Source organism: Oncorhynchus masou, chromosome 3 (assembly GCF_036934945.1).
Source record: "Oncorhynchus masou masou isolate Uvic2021 chromosome 3, UVic_Omas_1.1, whole genome shotgun sequence".
Taxonomy (NCBI): Eukaryota; Metazoa; Chordata; class Actinopteri; order Salmoniformes; family Salmonidae; genus Oncorhynchus; species Oncorhynchus masou.
In genome coordinates, this window is record NC_088214.1 from 11,138,371 (window position 1) to 11,163,911 (window position 25,541).

The 25,541-nt window shown below is 44.0% G+C and overlaps 2 protein-coding genes across 2 annotated transcripts; both read left to right on the forward strand.

The window, feature by feature from the left end:
- The first annotated feature begins 1,475 nt into the window (after positions 1-1,475).
- On the forward strand, positions 1,476-18,649 carry pask (PAS domain containing serine/threonine kinase). The gene is made up of 21 exons (XM_064930823.1): positions 1,476-1,737; positions 2,605-2,822; positions 3,292-3,512; positions 4,002-4,172; positions 4,329-4,466; positions 4,681-4,815; positions 4,884-5,124; positions 5,259-5,440; positions 5,980-6,106; positions 9,793-9,885; positions 10,175-10,346; positions 10,665-10,861; positions 11,001-11,690; positions 11,865-12,025; positions 13,368-13,544; positions 13,823-13,948; positions 14,103-14,237; positions 14,377-14,576; positions 15,240-15,373; positions 17,463-17,612; positions 17,758-18,649. The coding sequence occupies exons 2-21, from the start codon at positions 2,618-2,620 to the stop codon at positions 17,913-17,915; spliced, it is 3,813 nt and encodes a 1,270-aa protein (XP_064786895.1). The 5' UTR covers positions 1,476-1,737; positions 2,605-2,617; the 3' UTR covers positions 17,916-18,649.
- Positions 18,650-19,892: 1,243 nt separating this feature from the next.
- On the forward strand, positions 19,893-24,586 carry mterf4 (mitochondrial transcription termination factor 4). The gene is made up of 4 exons (XM_064930828.1): positions 19,893-19,982; positions 20,393-20,828; positions 21,203-21,387; positions 24,093-24,586. Exons 1-4 carry the CDS (start codon positions 19,956-19,958, stop codon positions 24,477-24,479), a joined length of 1,035 nt encoding a protein of 344 aa, XP_064786900.1. The 5' UTR covers positions 19,893-19,955; the 3' UTR covers positions 24,480-24,586.
- Positions 24,587-25,541: the final 955 nt, after the last annotated feature.

Sequence of the window (25,541 nt, forward strand, 5' to 3'; positions counted from 1 at the left end):
GTTATATTTGCTATTCTGCAAGGGCCTATGTTCCAAACCCGTTACGGTGCTTTAGGTGCCAAGGATTCAGACATGTTGCAGCAGTGTGTAGAAGGGAGATCCCACGATGTGAGAATTGTGCAGGAGGGCATATGTTAACTGTGGGGGCGCCCATGCAGCTGGGGATCCGAAGTGCCCTGTGAGAGAGAGACATGTTGAGATTGCCAGAGTTGGAATGGGGCAAAAAGTGTCCTATGCTGAGGCAGTGAAGAAAAGAAAAAAAAGAACACAGAATGGGCATCAACATTGTCACATGACCCGAGTGGTTGGATGAGTGAGGTCAAATGACCTGACCTTGACCCAAGGGTGAGTGATTTGACTGGGAGCCCCCAGTAAGTAGGCCTGAAGAGAGAGGTGCAAAGCAGATGAGTTTTAGTAAGGTTGGATTTCTTGCGTTTATAGCGATGGTGATGAATTGCACTGCACTGATGGAGTGGAAATCACAGAAGATAGATGTGATAGCAGATAAATATTTAGGTGTGAAAGATTTTTAGTGCAGAATGGCTACAGGAAGTTTTGAAAATAGGGGTTCCATCCTCCCAGGCCGATGGCTTGGTGTAGGATCGTTTAGGGCCTAGTACATTTACATTTACATTTAACAGGCGCGTTTTGAAAATAGGGGTTCCATCCTCCAGTTTTGACTGGGCTGAGCGGGAAGGCCAGTGCCCTTGCTTGGGTGTAGGGCCTGATCAGAGCCTGGAGGTACTGCGGTGCCATTCCCCTCACAGCTCCGTAGGCAAGCACCATGGTCTTGTAGCGGATGCAAGCTTCAACTGGAAGCCAGTGGAGAGAGCGGAGGAGCGGGGTGACGTGAGAGAACTTGGGAAGGTTGAACACCAGACGGGCTGCGGCGTTCTGGATGAGTTGTAGGGGTTTAATGGCACAGGCAGGGAGCCCAGCCAACAGCGAGTTGCAGTAATCCAGACGGGAGATGACAAGTGCCTGGATTAGGACCTGCGCCGCTTCCTGTGTGAGGCAGGGTCGTACTCTGCGGATGTTGTAGAGCATGAACCTACAGGAACGGGCCACCGCCATGATGTTGGTTGAGAACGACAGGGTGTTGTCCAGGATCAAGGTTCTTTTGGGAGGACGACACAACGGAGTTGTCAACCGTAGTAGTATGGTATGGAGGGGTGGGTTTTTGAAGATAGTGTATAAGTGCAGGCTTAGATGATGGTGCAATTTAGGATTTTCCCATTCCCCTTTTCCATTTTTGTTGACCAAAATGTGCAGTTTGCACTCCGACCTGAGAAAGGCAGCAATATGCAACACAGCGTCTAGTCTGCCGGAAATTCACACGGAGAAGAAGAAAAAACAGCCTTTCCTCCCATCGACTCCTCCCATAAGCATCACTTATTGGATAATTGCCCTGGACTACTTTGAATAATAGTTCTCTGATTGGCTGTTCATACCTCGAGTGATTGAAAACCCGCGCTTTACGAACTTTTCTAGACTATCTAAAAAAATAACAACACGAAATTGAGTGTCTTTCCAAGATAATATTTAGCATTCAACTACTCACGAAGTCGTCACTAAACTCGATACAGTGGCGAGTGCATTGCGTGAAACTTTAGGAGTCGGCGGGTTTTTGTTTCAACTCTTCCTTAGCAACCAACTTCAATACAGCAAGGAAAAGGCAACACAGCTGTTAGCGAGCTAGTTTGCTAATACGCCCATTTCAGGTTTACAGAGACAAAGGTGAGTTTTGGCCAGGTAAAAGTGAATTGTCTAATTTGGTATGAAGCTAATTCACACGCTTGCAACACATTATCATTAATTTCTAAAATGTAATTATTTCGCCTATATTGCCTTGCCTCCCTTTATATTACCTAATTTGCACACGCTGTATATAGACTTTTCTATTGTGTTTGACTGTACGTTTGTTTACTCCATGTGTAACTCTGTTGTTTCTGTCGCACTGCTTTGCTTTATCTTGGCCAGGTCGCAGTTGTAAATGAGAACTCTTTCTCAACTGGCCTACCTGGTTAAATAAAGGTGAACTGGTAAAAATCCGCTAGCTACCCTAACTAGGTGGTAGTAGTTAACGTTAGCCATCAGTTAGCTTGCTGTAGAATTGGAATAGCGACCTCCGGTCCAGGGCGTGACTGCTGTCACTATACTTTGGGTACTTACCAGAATAAAGTTGTTGCTCGAGTGCTGAACGACATTTCTCAGAATGCGCCGTGTGTCATTCGACGTTCCTCCAAAAAACGAAATCAAGTAATACGAAATGTTCACTACGCGATACATGTTAAGGTAGCCTGGTGGTTAGTGTTGGGTCAGTAACCGAAAGATTGCGAGATTGAATCCCCGAGCTGACAAGGTAAAAACACACACAAAGTTAAAACACTGTTCCCCGGTAGGCCGTCATTGTAAATAAGAATGTGTTCTTATGACTTGCCTGGTTAAAAATGAATAAATCAGAGCGAGTGAAGCCAGTCACTAGAACAGCGAAGTAGTGAGAGCGTACGACGCCCTGGACCAGAGCTAGGGTGGGGACAACAAAGGTTTACTGTACCAGAAACGTCATCTGTTACAGCTGAATAACGTACATCCTTTCCATAGACCAAAGCCCACAATGTCGCTGTGGACTGAGTCCCGTTGGACAGAGAATCAAGGCAACCCTCGTGCTAAAGGGGACACCGTCTATGTTGTCAAGGATGACTCCTCTGACCTCCTGGAGGATGACTCATTTGTCCTAAACAAGTCCTATCCATGTGTCGGGAGGCCACTGTACAAGAGCCAGGCTCTAGAACGCTGGCGGTTTCCTGGATCCATAGCAGGTGTGTGTATGGATGCTTCCTGCAACTTACTCCTCTACATGGGTGTATTCATTAGTCAGATTCCGTTGGTCTGAAAACCGTTTACTCTAGGAACTAAACTGGGAAGGACCTACCTGATTTTGCCAAATAAGCTTGATTTCATTGCTAAACGTTTTCTGTTTGTAGAACTTTTTGCAACGGAATCTGTCTAATGAATACACCCTCAGGTGTTTTCCTCTAGCTCGTACTTGTGGAATAGGAGTTAACATGGGACTGTCAAACACAATGGCTGTGATGTGTCTGGCAGTGCTTAGGTTTACTTACAGCTGAGATGGTAGTCTCTAGCCAGAACACAATTGAGAGGCTGTGGCATCACAACGCAGTGTGAACAGGCTTATACACTATCATTACTAGTTCATGTCAACCTGTTTGTTTTTGCTTGTCATCACTAGACCCTGTACTGTACATCGTAACCCTTTAATTTCTCTAGGTCAGAACTCCTGTAGCTCTGTGGCTATGAGAGACATTCAGATCCCCAGCCGGCATGGCTCAGGATCACACAGCCAGTCAGACTCGCTGTCCACTGCGTCTGAGTCAGACAGAACCCTGCTCAGCCTGCTGACCTGTGCAGGAGGCTTTGCGCTCTCAGGACCTCCAGCGGTCCACAACCCCAACAAGGCAGTCCTCACTGTAGACTGCAACAGCACAAAGGTAGGGTCGCGATATGACTGCAATTGGGCTATATATATATTAAATGCTCTCACAATGCAAATGGCTTTGAAATCAGGTTAAAGGTATATGAACTTGAAACTTAAAGGCTTAGGGCAGTCAAATGTGTTCCTGTATTGTATATACATTTTCATACTGTGAAAATGATAATGCCGTTGTAGTGTAAGAACTGTTTGAATAGACTGCCTGAAATTTCAGCTGGTTTTGGTGGGATGGTGTTTTGGCCTTCCTGGTGACATCACCAGGTGGTAAATTTAGTTCAAACAAGTGCTCGAAACCCCTCTGCCAATCAGTCAGTCTTCAGTTTTCCCCTCCCCACTCAGACCACTCTGACTGTCCTAGCCTTGCTTGAGAAATTTCTCTTTGCCAAGAAGCTTCTTTTTTTTAATTCTTTTTTTACTAGTTATGTAGGAGTCTTTTATGGCTAAAGAGATATCATTTGCACACGAGACAATTATTTTTGTGTTATAGATATTGGCTGCAAATGTGAAGGCATGTGCACTGTTTGAGTGCACCAGCAATGATCTGATTGGACAAAAGCTGTCCTGCTTCCTGAAGAAGACCAATCAAGTCCTGGAAGAAGCTTTAAGTGAGGGGTGTCTTCAGACAGATGGAAATGTTGCAGTGGTGTCTGGGAAAGTGGTAAGAATGATTCTGAAAATAAAGGCTCAATTGTTTTCCTTCTGCACAGCCCTCTGTTGCTTGTCAAATTATTATTCTGTCTTGCTTGAGTACAGACAATCTCACAGCCTTAGATCACACGGCATTGAGATGACTCCTGTTTTCTTCTCTGTAAAGTTGGATGCAGTGAGCCAGTGTGGTACTGAGGTCCCGGTGTCTGTATGGACCCAGAGACAGTCACAGGAAGGACAGCATTGCCTGGTCATGATGGAGCGTGTGGAGAGAATCTCAGCCCATGTCTCCTTCTCTCAAGACGTAAGTTACACAGATTCCAGGATGTGGTTCAGAGTGGCGGCTGACATCCTGCGAAACTCAAGTCATTTCTCGGTCATATTCTTTAAGGGCACGCAGCACATGTTCTGCAACATAAATGTCCAGGTAGTACCTGTCTGTGGTTCAGTATGGTGCCTATAAATACAACCACAAGGCCTCTGTAGCCTGACTCGATGAGCGATGTGTTTTCTTCCAGGGGAGCATCCTGAGCTGTGACCTGGTCTTTGCCCATCTGCATGGTTACAGGCAGACTGAGGAGCTGACAGGGATGCCTATCAGAGAGATGATCCCCTCTCTACAGATCCCCCTCCACAGCCGCGCTCTGCCCAAGGTCAGTACACACACCTGCCCCATAGAGAGCACTGGTTTAAGCCTGAGGTAACATCTCCCTTCCCTCAGATGCTGAGGGTCCAGAGGGTGTCCAGTCGATGCAGGGGGGGCACCTCCCTCCTCCTCTGTATTAAACTCCAGGGGGCAGTGGTGTGTGGTAAACCCCAGCAGCTGAAGGATGGGTTGGGCTGCCCAGAACCCCAAAACACCCCTGGTGGACCTGAGGACCAGCAGGGTTCCCCCGTCTCCTCCCCAGTCTGCAGAGCACCACAGCCAGAACATTGTGAAAATGGAAAGGAACTGTCCTCTGGTAGAACAGTGCTCTTCTCATTCCTGATTCTCTGAGAAATGTTACTATAGAATTGTTTGTATATAAGTTCTTGCACACAAAACATCAGTATTTGATAGCTAAAGATCTTTTCTGTACGCCTTGCCATCTGTCAGGGGTTAAAGAGAACAGCAGCCTCCTCTCCCCTGGTTCGGGGCTGGTCTATTCTGGGACGGTGTGGGTGTTTGCCCCTCTCAGCGGTCTCCTCACCCTCCACCCTGATGGCTCTATCAACAGCATCCACAACCACCTGTCCCTCAGTCTGCTGGGCTTTGGGAATGCGGAGCTACAGGGGAAGGTATTAAACTAACTCTTCTCATACACTGGTTTAATGCAATGTATTTAGAAAGCCTTTTTTTTTCTACATCAGCAAAATGTCAGTGCTATACAGAAACCCCTCCTACCCCCCCTTAAGAAGTAAGTACTGAGGGGCTGTGAATATACCATGGCCAAGGGTTGTTCTTATGAATAACGCAACCTCAGAGGTGCCTTATTGCTATTATAAATTGGTTACAAATGTAATTGAAACAGTAAAAATACTTTGCCAAACCTGTGGTACACAGTTTGATATACCATTGGCTTTTAGCCAATGCTTTTCTAATATACCCAATATTCATCAGTGTCATAATTATGAGCTCTGTGGCCTTCATTGTTATTGGCTGATGCAAACTAGACTCATTTTATGGTCCTAGATTCAACCAGCTGTAGCGGGTTCTGTAATGTAGCTCTAGTTTCTACAACAGGGTTGGGGGGTCAATTCAGAAAGTAAACCACGTTCCAATTCCAGGTTTTCCTCATTGATGTGAATTGTAACCGTCTTTGTCATGTGTCCTACAGGATGTCACGTTCCTGATTCCTGCTTTCTATGATTGGTTCTGTGGCTTGGAGAACGGTGCCATTACCCCACCCCAACAACCAGAGGGTGGGCTTCTACCCACGGACTCATCACACCCCTCCAACACAGGTGACTCATCTGTAGTTCAGTTTCTCTCCATCGTAGGGCAGTGTTCTTCTCCACCGGTTCTTGATGGCTGTTGTAGTGTATGCAGGCTTTTGTTCATCCTAGCACTGACAACTGATTCAGCAAGTCAACTATTAATCAAAGACTTTGATTAGCACATCTGTGCAAAATTGGGATATCTTAATTTGACCAGTTTCTCACAGTAAAATGATCCTGCAGCAACAGGAAATGTGAATTATATCCACTTATAATTAATGTACACTTTTGTAGGGAATGATATATTTATAGTTGATACATTAAGTCTGACAATTAAGTGGATTTTTTTTTACTTTAGAAGCTTTTTAAACATTCAAACTATTTGAATTTCCTGCTGTGCAGTTATAGTGCTCAAATTAGGATAGTATAAGTGCTGGTCTAGCACAAATGTCCCCAGAACCAGGTGTGAGGAACACTCCCTGTTGTCGAGCTGAACACTGTAGTGACGTGGACATGAGGCCTCTGGACCTCAAAGCCAATTCCAACATTTTCACTGCCTAATCGGACTGATTTTAGACCTGGGACACCAGGTGTGTCCAGTTACCAGGTAGAACAGAAAGCCAGCAGGCTCTGGTCCTTGTAGACCAGGTATTCCCAAACTGTGGTTAGCACAATGCTGTCGGGGGTACGCCCAATAAAAATGTGACTCACATTTAACAATGATATCACATTTTGAAACGGTCCATTTTATAGTTTCCAATGGGGCTATATATTTGGGTGAGGTTCTCACCTGAGTAGCCTCACTTACTGCCAAAAATAACATTAACCATCTATTCAGCAAAATATTAACAATGTCAAATACAGCTAGCCTAGCCAAGTAATTAACATCCAATCACATTAACTGTTACCTTCTCGAGAGAATTCTACTAACGGTCCTTATGTCGGCGACAGTTGCTGCTGCTCATTCTGTTTGCTCAAATAGATGTTTAAAGTAAGGACAGGTCTATAGACACCTACCAGCTCTACTGGTAGTACCTGTTGATGACAAGTTGCTCTGTTTCCACGAGCACATCCAATGTTAGCATCAGTAATTCTACATTTGTTAATAGCCCAGGTAGCATGGACGCTGACAGTTGTGAATCTGATGCAGCTGAAGAGCTACTGGCCCCTTACCCGGCAAAGCACCGAACAACAGAAAGGGACGTTGGACCATCGACGAGGAGCAAATATAATGATAACTACATTGACTTGGCATTCACTTATATTGGGACTAGTGCCTTTCCTCAGCCAGAGTACTTTTGTACCTCTGCACATAAACACAATCTCACAACTCGCTGAAACCATCACTCTTGCGCATAGATTTAGAAACAAAATATGGCAATTTGAAAAATAAGCCTTTTTTTTTTGTGAGAATTAAGACAACTTGACTAAGACATGTATAAAAGCCACAGATACCATTTAAGAAAGGGAAAGGCTGAAAACTATTCTGACAATGCCTTCATCAAACTGGTTCACGACACATCCATGACATGGCAGGAGATGTCTTGAAACAATTACTGCTTTGCATACAAGCCAGTGAATTATGTGTTACAGCTGGATGAGTCAACAGACGTGGCGGGCTTGGCACAGCTCCTGGTATGTGTTACAGCTGGATGAGAGATTAATGTGTTACAGCTGGATGAGTCAACAGAGCTGGATGAGTCAACAGACGTGGCGGGCTTGGCACAGCTCCTGGTATATGTGTTACAGCTGGATGAGTCAACAGACGTGGCGGGCTTGGCACAGCTCCTGGTATATGTGTTACAGCTGGATGAGTGGCATATGTGTTACAGCTGGATGAGTCAACAGACGTGGCGGGCTTGGCACAGCTCCTGGTATGTGTTACAGCTGGATGAGTCAACAGACGTGGCGGGCTTGGCACACGGTATATGTGTTCCTGGATGATCAACAGACGTGGCGGGCTTGGCACAGCTCCTGTTACAGCTGGATGAGTCAACAGACGTGGCGGGCTTGGCACAGCTCCTGGTATATGTGTTACAGCTGGATGAGTCAACAGACGTGGCGGGCTTGGCACAGCTCCTGGTATGTCTGTCAGGTTTATGGGGCATCCGTTCAGGAAGACATCCCCTTCTGGAAACCAGGACAACAGGAGAGAGGGTATTTAAGTACTGGACAGCTTTGACGTCAAATGGACTTTGGTGGTCAAGATGTATTGGTGTCTGTACTGATGACGCAAAAGTTGTGACCGGGAGACACAGTGGAGATGAGTCAACAGCGTGTGCAAGCAGTTGCTGGCACAGCTCCTGGTATATGTGTTACAGCTGGATGAGTCAACAGACTTGGGTAAGGTTTATGGGGCTGCAGCATCCACCAAGAGGCTCTTGCCTGACAGCTTGAAAGACGTTTTGGACACTACAGTGAAATGGTTAACTTTGATAAAGCAAGGCCCCTGAACTCGTGTATTTTCTGCACTATACAATGATATGGGCAGCTACCATGTAACGCTTTTACAACATACAAGTGCGCTGGTTATCAAGGGGCAAAGTAGACACGTTTTTTTTAAATTGAGACATGCTTAAAGTTTTCTTTACTGACCATAATTTTCACTTGTCTGACTGCTTGCATGATGATTTTGTCACACGACTGGCCTATCTGGGTGATGTTTTTTCTCGCCTGAATGATCTGGATCTAGAATTACAGGGACTCTGCAACTATATTCAATTTGTGGGATTAAATTGAGGCTATGATTAAGAAGTTAACAAGGACAGCACACAGGTCTTTCCATTTATGATTTTAAAAAATTGTGTGCAAATTAACGCATTACGGACATTGTCATATAGCAAAGCACTTGAGTGAGTTGGGTGTGCAATTACACAGGTACTTTCCCAAAATGGATGACACAAACAACTGGATTCGTTATCTGTTTTCATGCCCTGCCTCAGTCCACTTACCGATATCTGAACAAGAGCCTCATCAAAATTGCAAAAAGCGGTTCTGTGAATTTAATCAGCAGCCACTACCAGATGTCTGGATTGGATTGCGCTCAGTTTCCTGCCTTGGCAAATCACGCTGTTAAGACACTGATGCCCTTTGCTACCAGGTATCTGTGAGTGGATTCTCAGCCCTCACTAGCATGAAAACTAAATACTGGCACAGACTGTGGAAAATGATTTTAAGAGACTCTCCAAAACAACCCGACACTGCAGAGTTGTGTGCATCATTTCAAACATGGTGCTAATTAACCTGTGAGTTATTCACAAATTTCAACAATTAAAGTGTTATTTAAGATGGCAAAATTATTTATTAGTGCCCTAGTCCTTTAAGAGATCTGTCACTTCCCACGAGCTGGGTTGTGACCGAGTCGCACTCATTCTTAGGTTTAATGAATGTATAATATACTGTGTGGCAGGCTTACAATGATGGCAAAAACAACATTTGACAGCACTGGTGCTGGAGGGGGTATGCAGCTGGAGGTTTAATGTTTGAAAGGGTATGGGACTATAACGTTTGGGAACCGCTGTTGCTGGGGAAGAGTTGAAAAGCGCTGCTCTATTGGTTTAGCACCAGGGCAGGAAAAATCCTCTAATCCAACTGGTGCGTTCCACTCCATGAAACGACTCTATTGGATGACAGCCGGCTATGGGTGTTTGTCAGATTCCTTGTTTTTCCTTCATCTCCGGTAAACGAAGCATTTAACTCTGTTCCCCTTCCAGACCCAGGTGTATACTCTGGTCATCCTGTCCCTGCTGCTAGCACAGTCACCCATCCCATTCCCACATTCCCAATGGGAGGCCAACTTCAACAGGGTAAAGGTTGGCTCTCACTCATCACTGACGTGCATTTCTGAAGTGTTACTAGTGCTCGTGTTACTCATGAAATCCATTTCCTTTCTACATTGTCAGTGTGTTCTGCCTCCAAGCATTTAAATGTGATCTTCCTGGTTTTCATTGCTTTGTTTATTCTTCATATTCACTGGGTTTGTCATCTCAAATCTTAGTTTGTTTTCTAGAATCCAAGTAATGCAGTCAAAAGGGAATAACAATCCCGAGTAATTAGATTTGGTGGGAGAAAAAAAAATATTTTCTGGCTGTCTAGACCCCAGCTCTCTGGCTGATGACATGGCCGTGGCGCAAAAGGCAGAACAGGGGAGAAACTTCTCCACTGGGAAGGGCAGGATCTTCACTGGTTCCAGTATCAGACTGGAGCAACAGGGCAGCACTCCCTCCACCCTAGACCCTCCGGAGGTTACCTCCACACCCATGATCAGGTAAGTCACCTATGGACAAGTTCAGTCCTGAAATAAACATGTAATGAGAGGGTGTCCTATACCCTTTGGTTTTCATATTGGTTTGAAATTCCACCTTTACTTCTGACACCTGACTTCCCACTTGAATGAATCAGACACAAACTTAAAGACAATGATCAAAGTCAGCAGATGAGGCCCTGAGGTTGGCCAGTTGCTAACCTAATAAAACTGTTGTGGATGTATAAGAAGTGTTTAATGATAGTTCGGCCCCGTCCCATATCAACCACTGTCAGTGTTTCTGTAGAGGCTCTAGGTGCCTAACTAGGTTTCTCTCCACAGGGTTGATGACACTGCAGAACTGATGAAAGAAGCTGCACAGGTGGCCCCGTGTCCCAGCCAGTGTGACCGTGGTGACGACACCCATGACCTGCTACAGTCCTTTGCCCTGGTGGAGAGAGGCGAGGTACTCTGCCTGTCACTCACTCACCCTCCAACCTGTAGCCCAGGAGGGCAGCCCCTCAGTGGAGTGGGACCAGGTGTGAATTAGCTAACAAATTGTGATTTTTATTTTATTTTTATAAAATAAAAATTAAACAGTTTGATGTCCAAATTCACTTCTAATTTTCCTCTGCGAATGGACTTTAATGTAGAAATGTGTTATTTGTATAACTTAAGGCACTCCAACCATGGATGAGTGCAGCCAAGCACGGCCCTGCCGCCCTACCCCATACCATGCCAAAGGCCCCCAGCAGCTGTGTGACCTGTCAGCCATGCAGGACTCCAGCTTCGAGGTGATCTCCCTGGGCAGCCGCTCCTCCTCAGGGTTCTGTGAGAAGTGGGCTGGGTGTCATGGGGGGTCCAGCCCGACGGCGGCCACCTCCCGGACAGCCCAGGTTGTGGACTCGGCCAGCTGCTACCTGGACCTGGACACCAATGGGGAGATGGTGACCCGGGCCATGGCCGACCTGAACCTGAGTGGCGTTCTAGAGTTGCTTAGTGTTGGCGGTGATGATGACTTCTCCCATACCTCGGTTGATACCGCCGAGCTCCTGCGTACCCCTTCGCCGTACGTGGTGGAGTCTGACCAGGAAGAGGGACCCGGATGTGTGGAGGTCCGGAACAGTCAATTGAAAGGACTGGCGGGGGAGGACGAACGTGACCAGTGGGCTGTGTTCTCTGTTCTCCACAACGTCCAAAGCCAGGACTCTAGACAGATGAATGGAGAGATGCAGTTGATCTCGGATGCCCCTCCCAACACCTCTACCCCTAAGAAGCAGCAGGAGAATGAGTGCTCCATGACCCCAAAACACATCACAGAGGGGAGCTATGATGGAAGTGTTTACCACAGGGATGGAACAAGAATCGGTTGGTACCTCTTCACAAGCTCTCACTTAGCTTTTATCTTTGAGAAGAGCTGAGCTTCCAGGTCTAGAACATCTCCTAAAGATGGTGTGTGTAATCAGCTCTGTGGTACTCGATTACAAAGTTGTTTTTAGAACTACGAGGATGAATTATAGCATCTCCCTCTCTTTCCTCCAGAGGTGCAGTGTGAGATCCGTAGGGCTGAGCTACACGGGGCTAGGTGTGTGTTCTGTGTGTGGCTGAGCAGGCCTGGACAGCAGGAGTCAATGTTGCATCATAGTGGCGTCTACAGCAACAGAGCTTCACTACAAAACTCATCCTCACTCAGTCTGGGAGAGGTCAGTATTCAGTCTGTAAACTCCTGCTTAATCTGGAAAAATCACCTTTTTATTTAATTATTTGGTTGATTTTGACAGGTTGGGAGATTTTTGCTTTCACCCGGTCTGGTAAAGAGGAATATTCTGCTGCCAACATTGATGTTTTCACACTGCTTTACTTCCACATTTTGTAACAAAGTCAGCTTAAAATGGATAGAATATTCTATTATCTACACAATACTCTCGTCAAGCTGGATGAGAAATCATATTTGTGAAATAAAACGCCATCTTGACTAGATAGTTTTGACTCAGGGCATTGAATACCAAGTTACTCTCCTTTGACAGTGTTTACACTCTTTCTGGGTCAGTCCCACACCTGGATTGTACAATATTTGCACGGTCTTTTAAATTCTTCAACCTCAGTCAAGTTGTTGATCATTGCTAGACAGCCATTTTCAAGTCTTCCTATAGATGTTGAATCTGATTTAAGTTAACTAGGCCACCCAGGAACATGTAATGTGGTCTTGGTAAACTCCACTGTATTTGGCTTTTTTTATTTTTTTTGTCCTGCTGAAAGGAATGTTTGTTGGAAAGCAGACAACCAGGTTTTCCTGTTATCTTAAATTCCCTAGTCCTTGCCAGTGACAAGCATACTATAACATGATGCAGCCACCACCATGCTTGAAAATATGGAGTGGTACTCGGCTGTTGAATTTTCCCCAAACATACCACTTTTTAGTACATGATGATAATCCAGATTTTAACTTTAGTTAAGTGCAAACAACATGCATCAATGTGCTAAAACAAGATGCATGTTTTTGAATATTATTTTGTTTTCTTCCTGTACAGCCTTCCTCTTCACTCAGTCAATTAGGTTAGCATTGTGGAGTAACTACAATGTTCCACTGTCATTAAACTGTTTTAGTCACCATGGTGACATCCTTAAGCGGTTCCTTCCTCTCTGGCAACGGAGTTAGGCGGGACACCTGTGTCTTTGTAGTGACTGGGTGAATTGTAACTTATAACTTCACCATGCTCAAAGGGATATTCAATGTCTGTTTTCAATTTATTTTGACCCAGGTCATAGTCAGTCAATTATCATTAACACTATTGCACACAGTGAGTCCATGCAACTTGTGATTTGTTCAGGAAATGTTTTCTCCTGAACTTATTTTGCCATAACAAAGGGGTTGAATACTTATTGACATTTCGGCTACATTTATTTTATTTTTTGTAAACATTTAGACTTCCACTTTGTCACTGGCCTACATGTTTTAAATTTGGGCTGTAACACGACAAAATAATGAAAGTCAAGGGCTATGTTTACTTTCTGAAGGCACTTTATTTGTATGTTTTGACTCAGGCGATCTTGGAGGCCAGCCGTGGCGGTGCTGGTGAGGCGCTGCTCTCCACTTTGGACCTGGACCATTCCCGTGCGTGCGATGGGCAGTTCTCAGAGCTGTACCAGCCGCTCCACGCCGTGGGGAAAGGGGCCTTCGGCTTCGTGTGGCAGGCTTGCAGGCGCTCTGACGGAGAGAAGGTGAGACTGACTGGGGACTTGTTACATTTTTACTAGTAAAGGTGAAGAACAACCGCTCGCACACCTTATGAGTACCATAAAGTGTATTTAAAAATATATATATATACACACACACACAATGTGACTCAAAATAGCTTTTGAATTCCAGGTAATTGTATGACCTCAATGTGGTATCTTCATGCTCACAAGGTTTCACTGCATCCAAATTCAGTTTTCGGGAAAGATGACTCATGGATTTCTGTATTCAAATAGTGTGATTGTCCCTCCTATGTTTGTAGGTGGTGGTGAAGTTTATCAGGAAAGGAAGGATAGTCAGTGAATGCTGGGTGGATGACCCCGTGCTGGGCCGCGTCAGCCAGGAGGTCGCCATACTCACCCGCCTGACACACCACAACATCGTCAAGGCAACAACTTTTTCTTTTAGTTTGTTTGTGCCATGTTTTTAATGTGGTAACCCACATCTCCTCCATACAGAATAACAAACCTTCCACACTAAACAGTTTAGAGGCTCTTTTCCTAACATTTATCTGTTTATTCTCTCTTTCATCTGTGTCGCAGGTCCTGGAGGTGTTTGAGAACGAGGGTTACTTCCAGATGGTGATGGAAAAGCATGGGGATGGCCTGGACCTGTTTGAGTTCATAGACAAACAGCCCCAGCTGGACGAGCCTCTGGCCAGCTACATCTTCAGACAGGTACGGGACAGGAAGACAGAGGAAGAATGGGCTCTTTGCACCTGTGTGTAGAAAGGAAACTATGGGCAGAAAAATGTAATGGGTATTGTGTGAAATGTCACCATTTCCTGTCTCACCATCTCCTTTCCACCCTCTTCAGTTGGTGGCAGCAGTGGTGTATCTGAGGAACAAAGACATCCTCCATCGGGACATCAAGGATGAGAACATCATCATTAACACAGAGTTCCACATCAGACTCATAGACTTTGGCTCTGCTGTCCCGCTGGCTCCAGGGAAGCTTTTCTATACCTTCTGTGGCACGCTGGAGTACTGCTCCCCAGAGGTGCTGAAGGGCAACCCGTAAGTACACAGGGTTAGTTTCTGGATCAAGAAGGGGCTTAGGTGATGGCGTCGCAGGGGCATGACGGGAGTCGTGGCATTGGTGCGCGGCTGAATTTAAATAAGCTTTTTAGGGCCCCCCCCCCATCTTGGTGGTGTAGGAATGTCTGAATTTAAGCCAATTTCCTGCAATTATACACTATTTTGGAATTGTATTAGGATTGCTGTTGCAAAAGCAGCATTATGCCATGGTGCTGACATTTTGATGTTTTAAAGCTAATTTTCTATGCATTTTGCCATGGCTAATGCTGTGTTTTGCTTAAACGTAACACAATCAATATGGCTAAATTCATTGTTTTGGGAAATGTCAATTCTTGGCTGATAAGCATTTCTTTTGCTGACTTATTTTTCCAAGATTATATTTTTCCTACATGTGTTATCTTGTTTTAATCATTTAAATTTTATACAAGGTGTTTTTACATTTCCCCCCCAAAAAAAAAAAAAAAAAAAAAAATTGCAGACTTGTCATAAGTCCAACATGGGCTGAGGGGTTAGCATACACAACTGTTAGGACAAAATAGTTTTTGCAACATGATAAAACTAGGAAATGCCAAATGAGAGCAATCCTGTACATGGTGGTCCTGTGGGTTTGTTTACTGTGGGTTCCTCCCCTGTGTTGCGTAGCTACGGCGGTCCAGAGCTGGAGCTGTGGTCTCTGGGGGTGCTGCTCTACACATTGCTGTTTGGTGAGAACCCTTTCTGTGACATGGAGGAGACCCTGCAGTCCAAACTCAAGCCCCCCTTCCCTGTCTCTCCAGGTAGGACATCCAGTTAGAAACCGGTGTAATAGTGGGTACCGGGTTACCAAGATTTAGATTTCACGCCAACTCTTGTTTCCTGGGATAAATAACTGCTAGAAACCTAACTTGTTTCTATGAACAGCATGCCATGTAATGGAACTGTTAAATTATACTCAACAAAATATATAAATGGAACATGTAAAGTGTTTGTTTCTTGAGATGAAATATCCCAGAAACAGTCCATATTCACAAAAATTGGCAGTCATAGGTTACGGACAACGAACACAATTTTATCGATTGCAAATTTTAGTGACAAGATCCTGAGGCCCATCCTTGTGCAATTTAACCGCTACCATCACCGTGTGTTTTATGCTATGACGCAAGGATCTGCACAATTCCTGGAAGCTGAAAATGTCTCGGTTCTTCCATGGCCTGCATACTCACCAGACATGTCAACCATTGAGCATGTTTAGGATGCTCTGGATCGCCTGTACGACAGCATGTTCCAGTGACTGCTACAGCCATTGAGGAGTGGGAAAACATTCCACGGGCCCCAACGTGTACAAGACAAAGGAGCTAGTCATGGATGAGAGATGCAGGCCGAACACGCCCCCATTCACATCGACAGGGCTGTAGTGGAGTGTCCACGTCACCAACAAACTATCATGGTCCAAAGACAGTCGTGAAGAGGTCACAACACATTTTCCTTCTCTCGAGACTGAAGATTTGGCATGGGTCCTCAGATCGTCAGTTCTTTGGCTACACCGTCAACAGCATCCTGACCGGTTGCGTCACCGCCTGGTATGGCAAATGCTCAGCGTCTGACCGTAAGGCACTAGAGGGTAGTGCGTACGGCCCAGTACATCAATGGGGCCAAACTTCCTGCCATCCAGGACCTCTACACTTCAGAGGAAGGCCCCCAAAAAATCAGAATCCAGTCACCTCAGTCACACTGTTCTCTCTGCTAATGCATGACAAGCGATACTGGAACGCCAAGTCTAGGACAAAGGCTCCTTAACAGCTTCTACCCCCAAGCCATAAGACTGCTGAAAAATTTATCAAATAGCCACCTGAACCAGCGAGTCAACGTAAATAGTCATCTATGCGTAGTCACTTTACCCCTACCTACGTGAACAAATTACCTCAACTAACCTGTACCCCCTCACATTGACTTGATACCCCTGTATATAGCCTTGTTACTTGTTGTTCATTTAAATATTTAACTAAATTTCTTGAACGGCATTAAGGGATTGTAAGCATTTCGCAGTAAGGGCTACACCTGTTGTATTCGGGGGTTTTTTTTTTTCTCGGAACAGCCATGTATACTAAACGGTCATTCATTAGTTAAATATACGTTTGTCACGGTCTTACACTCTGCTCTGGCCTCTTTATATAGCTCTTGTGGAGTCCCAGGTAAAGCTACTACAATAGCTTAATTGGGAGGTTTTATTTTCTTTTGTTTTTAGCTTTTCTTGAGCTGAGGGATTCTGAATGTTAAATGCAGCAACAAAAAAAACTCATTTTGAAGCGTGATGGTCAAAAACATGACCATTCAATGGTAAGCAAATAATTCAAGTATGTCATTAGAATGAGGACAACTAAACTTTCATTTAACTGGGGAAGGAATGAAGTAATATGCAAATTGCGCAAAATTTAAAGGTAAGTTGTCAGTCTACAATTTATAGCCTAGCAAAATGTATTAACTTTGTAGGCCACATGTCCTTCACCAGCATCATTTGTTTTCAACTTCATGGGTTGAACGAGGTGTGTAATTCCAGTCAAATAATATAGTCCACACAAGATTACTGGAGCTTGTTTCGTTTATTTACCGAAGAGCATACATCTCTCGACTTATATATATTTTTCTGTGTTGGATAACAGCACAAACTTGGTCTCATACAATTTAATGTATGGCTCAGGTAGCATCCAGTTTTTTTCATGCCACTCAAATCCAGACATGTATATGCTGGTTTTGGTGGGAAATACCAGGTTACCCAGGAGTTTTTTTTATTTTAATTATTAGTAAAATTGACCAACAGCATATATTTTTTTTCTTCTCCACAACCGTGCTGTGACTGGTGTCTGACCTCTTCCTGTGCTCCCCCAGACCTGCATGCTATGCTGTCCGGAATGCTGCAGCCTGACCCCCAACAGAGAATGACCCTGGAGCAGCTCCTGCTGCAGCCCTGGATTCACCAGCCCATCAGCCTGGCTGACTACAGTTGGGAGGAAGTGTTCCCTTACGGCAAGAGCCATGGTCAGTGGAGGCGACGAGTCCCTCTTCTCCACATTCTTATCACCCAATAGCTAAGCAAACGACAGCCACTTTAGTCTGTAGGGTACAGTGTCCATATTAGGACATCTGATTTTCACCAATAGTCACTTTCCTCTTGTCTTCACAGCTCCCCCACAGTACCACGAGTCTGTTCCTGGAGACTTTCTTGGCCAGGGCTTGTACCCGGACACTAGAGATGATTCTTCACTTCCTTCTGATGATGACGATGAGAGGTCCATGGCCGCCATGACAACTGAGCTCATGAAGTACCTCTCTGATGAATGAGTTAACTTCAGTGGTGCATTTTAATCTTCTGACTTCCTCACTCTCCTGGATCTCCTTCCCTTCATATACACTGCACTGATCTGTAAACCTGTCCATGTTCTCTATCCTATGGGAAGGAGACAAGGGGTGGGAGAACCATTTTAGACTTGAGATGCACCCCAGGTCCCCGTCGTATATCAGGACCTGGACTGACTGAAGAGACTAAATAGCAAGTGTGCTTTTACTACCAGAATAAATAAATACAGTTTTTAGAATGTGGATTGGGGGGAGATGTATCCTTAAAGTTATGTATATGAATACAACCAAAGAGGTACAGCAAAATAATGAGCTGAACATACAGCACCTATGGGGTGCCTTTATTTGCTGTAATGTATTTATTAGAAGAACTGTGGTATATTGGGTAATGAATGTAGCGTAGCTGCCAAAGCCTTATAATGGGTCAAACTGAAGACCAGTGTCACTTCAAAATCTAAAATGCACTGATGCCTCGAGCAGAGGGTTGACTGATTCAGGTGCCACTACTCGCCAACGAGCCAGATGATTCGCTTTGCTTTTATCTGTTGTCTGATTTATATTAAACAATTATGTTAAAGAAGTGGTGTTAACTGCTTATTTGTTTGTCTTTAGTGCAAAATTGTAAGTCTTTCACAGTATTTCAATATTTAATTCGCATGCTTTTATCAGTTTGACTGTTTCCCGTTTCAACATTGCAAATAAAATATACAAATATTTAAGCTAGAATCCTCTTTTGCTAAAATACTTTTTTTGGGGGAGGGGGGTTCCTCATACACCGCCCCTATTTATTTGGACCGTGAAGCTAATGTCTCTATTGCAGCATTTTTGATATGACTGTTGAGGTAACGGTGAAGAATGCCTTTTGGGGGGGGGGTCTTGTACTTCATGTATGAATCCCTCCATTTTGAAGGTGACAAGTATTTGGACAAATTCACTTAGTATTTTGTTAAAATGGTATTATTTGGTCCTGTATTCCTAGCACTCAATGACTACATCATGCTTGTGACTCGACTTGGTGGATGCTTTTATAGTTTGTTTTGGATTATGTTGTGCCCATTAGAGATGAATGGTAAATATATTGTCAGTTTTATTGTGAATAAGTGTTTCTGAACACTTGTTCATTTAATGTCGACTCGGATGAACATGAATGAATTGTGAAGACGTTCGATGCCTGAAGAGCATGCCCCCGAAACATGCTAACTTCTCACCATTACAGGGGAGGTTATCCTTTTTGGGGGTATGATATTTGTCTAACTTTCTCACTTGTTCAGGATTTTCTGGAGTCATGGTAGCATCCACATTTAATGTAACTGTATTCAGAAACTCTTTAAAATAAGTGACTCCAATGACTACATTACTTACAATTCATTACTATTGGGTGCAACACAATCTGAAACTGAACCTTGATGTATTTTTGTGTTGGGAATCTGGGACCAAAAACTAAATGTAATACACGAAGTGACTTTGTCCAAATACTTGTTACCTTCAAATGGGGACGACGACTAGATGCATAAATGCTTTCATTCCTAAACAGTAAAACATGTATGAAAATACCCTCATGACATTCTGTACTGTCACAAACATTTGATCTCAAATCCAAAATGGTTGAGTATAGAGTAGAATTAAACGCTTTAGCTTCACTGTCCATATAAATGCTTAGGGGAGTGTATACATACAAATTGTTCAATAAAGTTATATATTGAGCTTTGTTCAACTGTCATACCCCACCAGAACACGAAATTTATAAGCTTGTTTAACTCCAATTTGTGTAAACCATGTGAATGTCAATGTTTAGCCTCAACATGGTTAAAACTATACTTCTGACATGGCTGGGTAGCATCTATAGCTCTGAATTTGAGCGTGGTTAAGGATTCTAGCTTTCACTACTTTTCATAATATCAAGTATAAATGCACTATACTGTGAAACTTAAAGACGAGGCAGAACCAATGTTGATTTTTGTGGACGGAACAGTCTCTTATGCTAGTGCACAAGTCTAGGGGGAGATATTTTGCAGACGGACAACCATGAGCGTTCAAGCAACCAGACGTCTGGTAAGCTGGCATCTACTTTTTACTATTTCTAAGAATTTTGTGCTGATATAATGTAAATCTTAATTCTGATGAATTAATGGAAGTCTATATTTTTAACCATAGTAACACTCACAGTTTGATAACGGGTTTAAGCAGCTATACTACATAACTAGCTAAGTTAGCTTGAGAGCTAGCATGCTTGATAGTTGGCTAGGTCAAGTAATGTATTTTACATTTAAGTCATTTAGCAGACGCTCTTATCCAGAGCGACTTACAAATTGGTGAATTCACCTTCTGACATCCAGTGGACACCACAGGTTTGAATGCCTGACCGGATAGTCCTTGTCCGAACAGTATGTTACAAAGTGAACCACCGAGCGACCATTCTTTTCATTTCCAGCTACACATCTGCTACTTGTTATTTTCTGCAGGTTCTACAATGGACCCTGAGAAATGCAACCTGCCCAGTCCTGAACCTAAGAACCATCCTTGGGAGTGACAATGTACGACAACGAGGTTTCATGACATGCAGACTCCTCTGTTCCACCCACAACCAGACTAGCACCCTGCATCAACATACGGACCTGTCACAGATCCAACTGCAGCCGGGCAGGGAGCTATCCATACGGGCTCTACTTGACATGGGCTTCACAGACACGCAGGCAGATCAACTCTTCGAGGCAGCAAACAAGGGTCGAGGGGGGCAGAGTGAACATGCCTCTTCCACACTCATGGCTCTGTTCGTCCTGGGCCTCAACCCATCTAGTGTGCTGAAAGTCCTGGAGAAGTGTCCAGAGTTGTTTTACGTCAATGGCACTCAGCTGCAGCAACGTATGGACAACCTGAGGAGACTAGGGCTGCTTGAAGGTGAGAGGATCAACCTGTGTTGGCACTCTATTCTCATAGGTTGTACAGTGTAATTTATCATTTGATGGTCAGAGCCAGTGAATTACACTTTGCATAACTGACGTAAGTGATTGTTATTAAATATATATGTATGTGTGTTTTTTTGGAATATCTACAATATTCACAAAGGTATTGTATTAGTGGAAGTTGCTGAGGGGAGGACGGCTCATAACAATAGCTGGAATGGTATCAAACCAATGTTTTGGACTCCATTCCAGCCATTATTATGAGTCTACCTCCCCTCAGCAGCCTCCACTGCATTGGATGTGTATGTGCATAACATCTTCCACCCATTTGCCATGGATGCTCTGTAACCCCTGTTTGTCTCTTTACAGGAAGTCTGCAGCGGGTGGTGAGCCACTACCCCCAGATCCTGACCCTGCCTTTGAGGAGGGTGAACACAGTGGCCAGGTTCCTCAGGGAGAAGTGTGCCTTCACCGTCCAGCAGGCCACTGACATCATCAGAGACTCTCCAGCCGTGTTGCAGGATGACCTGGGACAGCTGGAGTACAAGTTCCAGGTCAGAGCTCACACTCAATGAGAGTTATATGGAGATTCTCAATCTAATATCCTTGATGAACTGCGTTCCTCTCGCCCCATTCTCAAAACCCTTTGGATGAGGTCAGAGCGGAGGGACTCACTCATCCAATGGATGTGGTTGATACCAAAATATTGGGCCGGGGCAATACCATTTTCGCAATACTCGTTAGTATCGGGGCAAAGAAACAAAGCACAAAGCACATTTAACTGCTTTAGGAAAACAGCCCTGATATTGAAAACAAACATTATGTTGTCATCCAGAGTCACATTTATTTTCCAGGCTTCAGCACACAATATTTTACATACAGCAGTGTCGTGACGTGGCTATCGTTAATGGACGGTTATTTTATGAAATCAATTAACTGTTGAATTATTATGTGATTAAATGGCTCATGTAACTCATTAGCAATCTTGAAAATTTTTTTAATGAGTTACCGTTTCCCAAATTAACTCAAGAATAAATGCTAACATATCATTATATTAGTCATCCATTAAATATTATTACCTCATATCAGTCTCATTCTGAACGTTGTTGACTTCAAATTTGCACGAACCCTAGTCTAAATGATAAATCAGCGATACACAAATTGGCTTCATTATTTATTTACAAAATAATGACACAGAATTACATAAACAGATAATAATAGATAGATGATATGTTGATTACAAACATAATGCAATGAAAAGTCCCTAGCGGAATAACCCGATATGAGGGCTTGTTACAATGAAAAGTCCCTGGTGGACTAACCCGATATGACGGCTTGTTACACAATGAAAAGTCCCTAGCGGAATAACCCGATATGAGGGCTTGTTACACAATGAAAGGGATGGGGAAAGAAAAGGCGGGAGGAGAGACCAAGGAATTCAACTATCGTACATACAGTTGAATAATATGCTCATGGGAATGTGAATAGTTTGAACATGAACGACCGCTCATTCGAAAAGAATTGCAATGTATTTATTTACGCCAAGATTCCTGTCTGTCGTCTCTGAATCCACTTGATCCGTCCGTGACGAATAGTTCGACAAATTCTCTGGTTGTGTAAGTCTCTGGTTGTCCACCAGATGTCACAGTGTCCTCAGTTGTAGTTGTAGGCTTTCTTTATTCTGGAAGTGTTTGTTAGAATGAATACATCAGACGTTCCAATGGTCGTTTGATAAGATCTTCCTGGTGTCTTTGGTCAAAGTTCCAGACTACTTTACATGCAGAGCTGCAGGCGGTGCGTGTCTTAGTCTAGTCTTCTTTACTTGTCGAGTTACAGAGGGGTCTTGTAGTTTTAGACCATTTGTCACGTATTCAGCTCGCTCTGCACGTATACTGGTCTAGCAGTTTTAAACCAATTTACACACCAGTAGCAACCTGGCAATGTACTGGTGTAATGTAAATTTCATTAGGAGTCTTTTTATGCACTTGCCTTGGAGGGCGGTTCCATCATGTTGCCACAATGTTTGTGCTCACGTGGGTGCTTGGTTATGACTTGGCAAAAGTTTCTTAGGAAAAACAATTATCTCTTTTAGAAGGCTTAAATCATATTTCATCTTCTCACAAATAGTTTCATATTTAATCATATAAGTTCCAAAACATTTAGATGTAAATCTGATAACTGGGTTCGTATACATTTGTACAGTTATTGTTATTTAGTTATACCGTCCTTAATGATATCACAAAACAACAACTAATTTGACATGATTGTTGTTTGGAGCCCCACCAACCATTTCCCACATTATTTACGTTAGAAATATCGTTTCCAACATTTTGATGTTAAAGTATTGCAAGGTCTCTCTGTTGTAACACCCAGACATTCCATTCTCCAAACTGCAAAGGGCCAGAGAGAGAAAGATTACAACCAGCCCAACCCCCCCCCTTCATCTCTGGGGAATGTCGTGACAGCAGGTTTTTAGAGTTTGGCTTCATGTCTTCAATTCTGCAGTGGTGTTAAGTACTGAAATAAAATTATTTTAAGGTACAGCTTAAGTAGTTTTTGGGGGTATCTGTACTTTACTCTATTTATTTTTTTGACAACTTTTACTTCACTACCTTCCTAAATAAAATTATATACTTTTTACTCCATACATTTTTCCTGACACCCAAAAGTACTTTTACATTTTGAACACCACCAGGACAGGAAAATGGCCTAATTCACACACTTATCAACAGAAAATCCCTGGTCATCCCTACTGCCTCTGATTTGGCGGTCTCACTAAGCACATGCTTTGTTTGTAAACTATATCTTAGTGTTGGAGCGTGCCCCTCGCTATCCATAAATAAAATGTAAAAAACAAGATAACGACGCTGTAAGAAATGTACAATTATTTATACTTTTACTTTTGATACTGAAGTATATTTTAGCGATTATATTGACTTTTACTCAAGTAGTATTTCACTGGGTGTCTTTCACTTTTGAGTCATTTTCTATTAAGGTATCTTTACTTTTACTCAAGTATGACAATTGGGTACTTTTTACACCACTGCATTTTTTGCCATGGTAAAATATGATTCTCAATGCAAAATTCCCTATTGGTTCAGTAAAGAAATGAAAGCTCCAGCTACAAGAGAACTTCAAAAGCCTTATGCTGATCATTAAGCATATGTTTTTAAGTATGTTGGTCTTTTATGTCAAATATTTCACACTAGTTTTCCTTGTGTTCTTACACCTCCCCCCCTCCCCCCATCCCTCTCGGCAGTACACTTACTTCCGCATGGGGGTCAAGCAGGCGGAGATGGTGAAGTCCAAGCTGTTCCGTGTCACCCTGGAGGAAGTACGCTGCAGACACAGCTTCCTGGAGCGCAGGGGGCTGTACCAGACCCCAGACAAGAAGGGCCAGACTCTCATAGTCAACCCCAAACTCAAAGACATCCTAGCCGTCGCCGAGGAAACTTACCTCGCTGACATCGCCATGGCAACACGGGAGGAGTTTAAGGTGTTTCAGAAGCTGATGGCGAGAGAATGGCAGGAGGAGGATGAGGAGCAGGAGAGGGACATGGGAGCTGACAGTGATGATGACGATGAAGAGGAAGACGAAGATGAGGAAGACATGAAAAGTGGCTATAGGCAGAGGAGAAAGAAATGAGGCTAAAGACTGGGAGGAACCGGTGATATCTGAAACAGAATGGATATTTAAAATGATCTAGCTATTTATCATTTGAAAAAAAATGAAATAAAGTATTTCCATTTTGATTGCTGGCCTTTGCTTGACTATTTTGACTGTTATTGAGCTGTTGTATGAACATTTAGTAATATGGTGTCTGCCATCAATGACTGTCCGCTCATTGAACAAACACACAATTGTAAAAACCCATGAACTTGTTCTGTTGGGATGGCAACAACTTTCATCTCATTCTCAAAACTGCACCTGACTGCCCATTCGTTTATTTACCTGTCCAGGTATCCATGGCAACACTATGGTAAAGTGAAGTGGACACTTTGTGGCCAGCACCATAGTGCTCCCTGTCAGGGTTGGCCTGGCCCCAACACCATAGTGTTCTCTGTCAGGGTTGGTCTGCACCCAGCACCATAGTGTTCCCTGTTAGGGTTGGTCTATCCCCAGCACCATAGTGTTCCCTGTTAGGGTTGGTCTGCCCCCAGCACCATAGTGTTCCCTGTCAGGGTTGGCCCCAGCACCATAGTGTTCCCTGTCAGGGTTGGCCCCAGCACCATAGTGTTCCCTGTCAGGGTTGGCCCCAGCACCATAGTGTTCCCTGTTAGGGTTGTCCCCAGCACCATAGTGTTCCCTGTCAGGGTTGGCCCCAGCACCATAGTGTTCCCTGTCAGGGTTGGCCCCAGCACCATAGTGTTCCCTGTCAGGGTTGGCCCCAGCACCATAGTGTTCCCTGTCAGGGTTGGCCCCAGCACCATAGTGTTCCCTGTCAGGGTTGGCCCCAGGCAGCATATGGTGGCATAGTCATTAGTCTGTCCCATCCGGATATGAGATCAGATGATGTCAACACCAGGAGGGCTAATGGATAAGAACACTCTGAACTGGCATGGCTTACACCTACACTGTTAGTTTAGTCCCAACTGTCTGGTGGAGAGAGGGAGAGTGATCCTATTCACTGATGATCTATGGCTGCATTTCCTTCCACAAAGTTGTTTCCCCTCCCCTCTTTGACCTTGCTAAACCATATAGGATTTT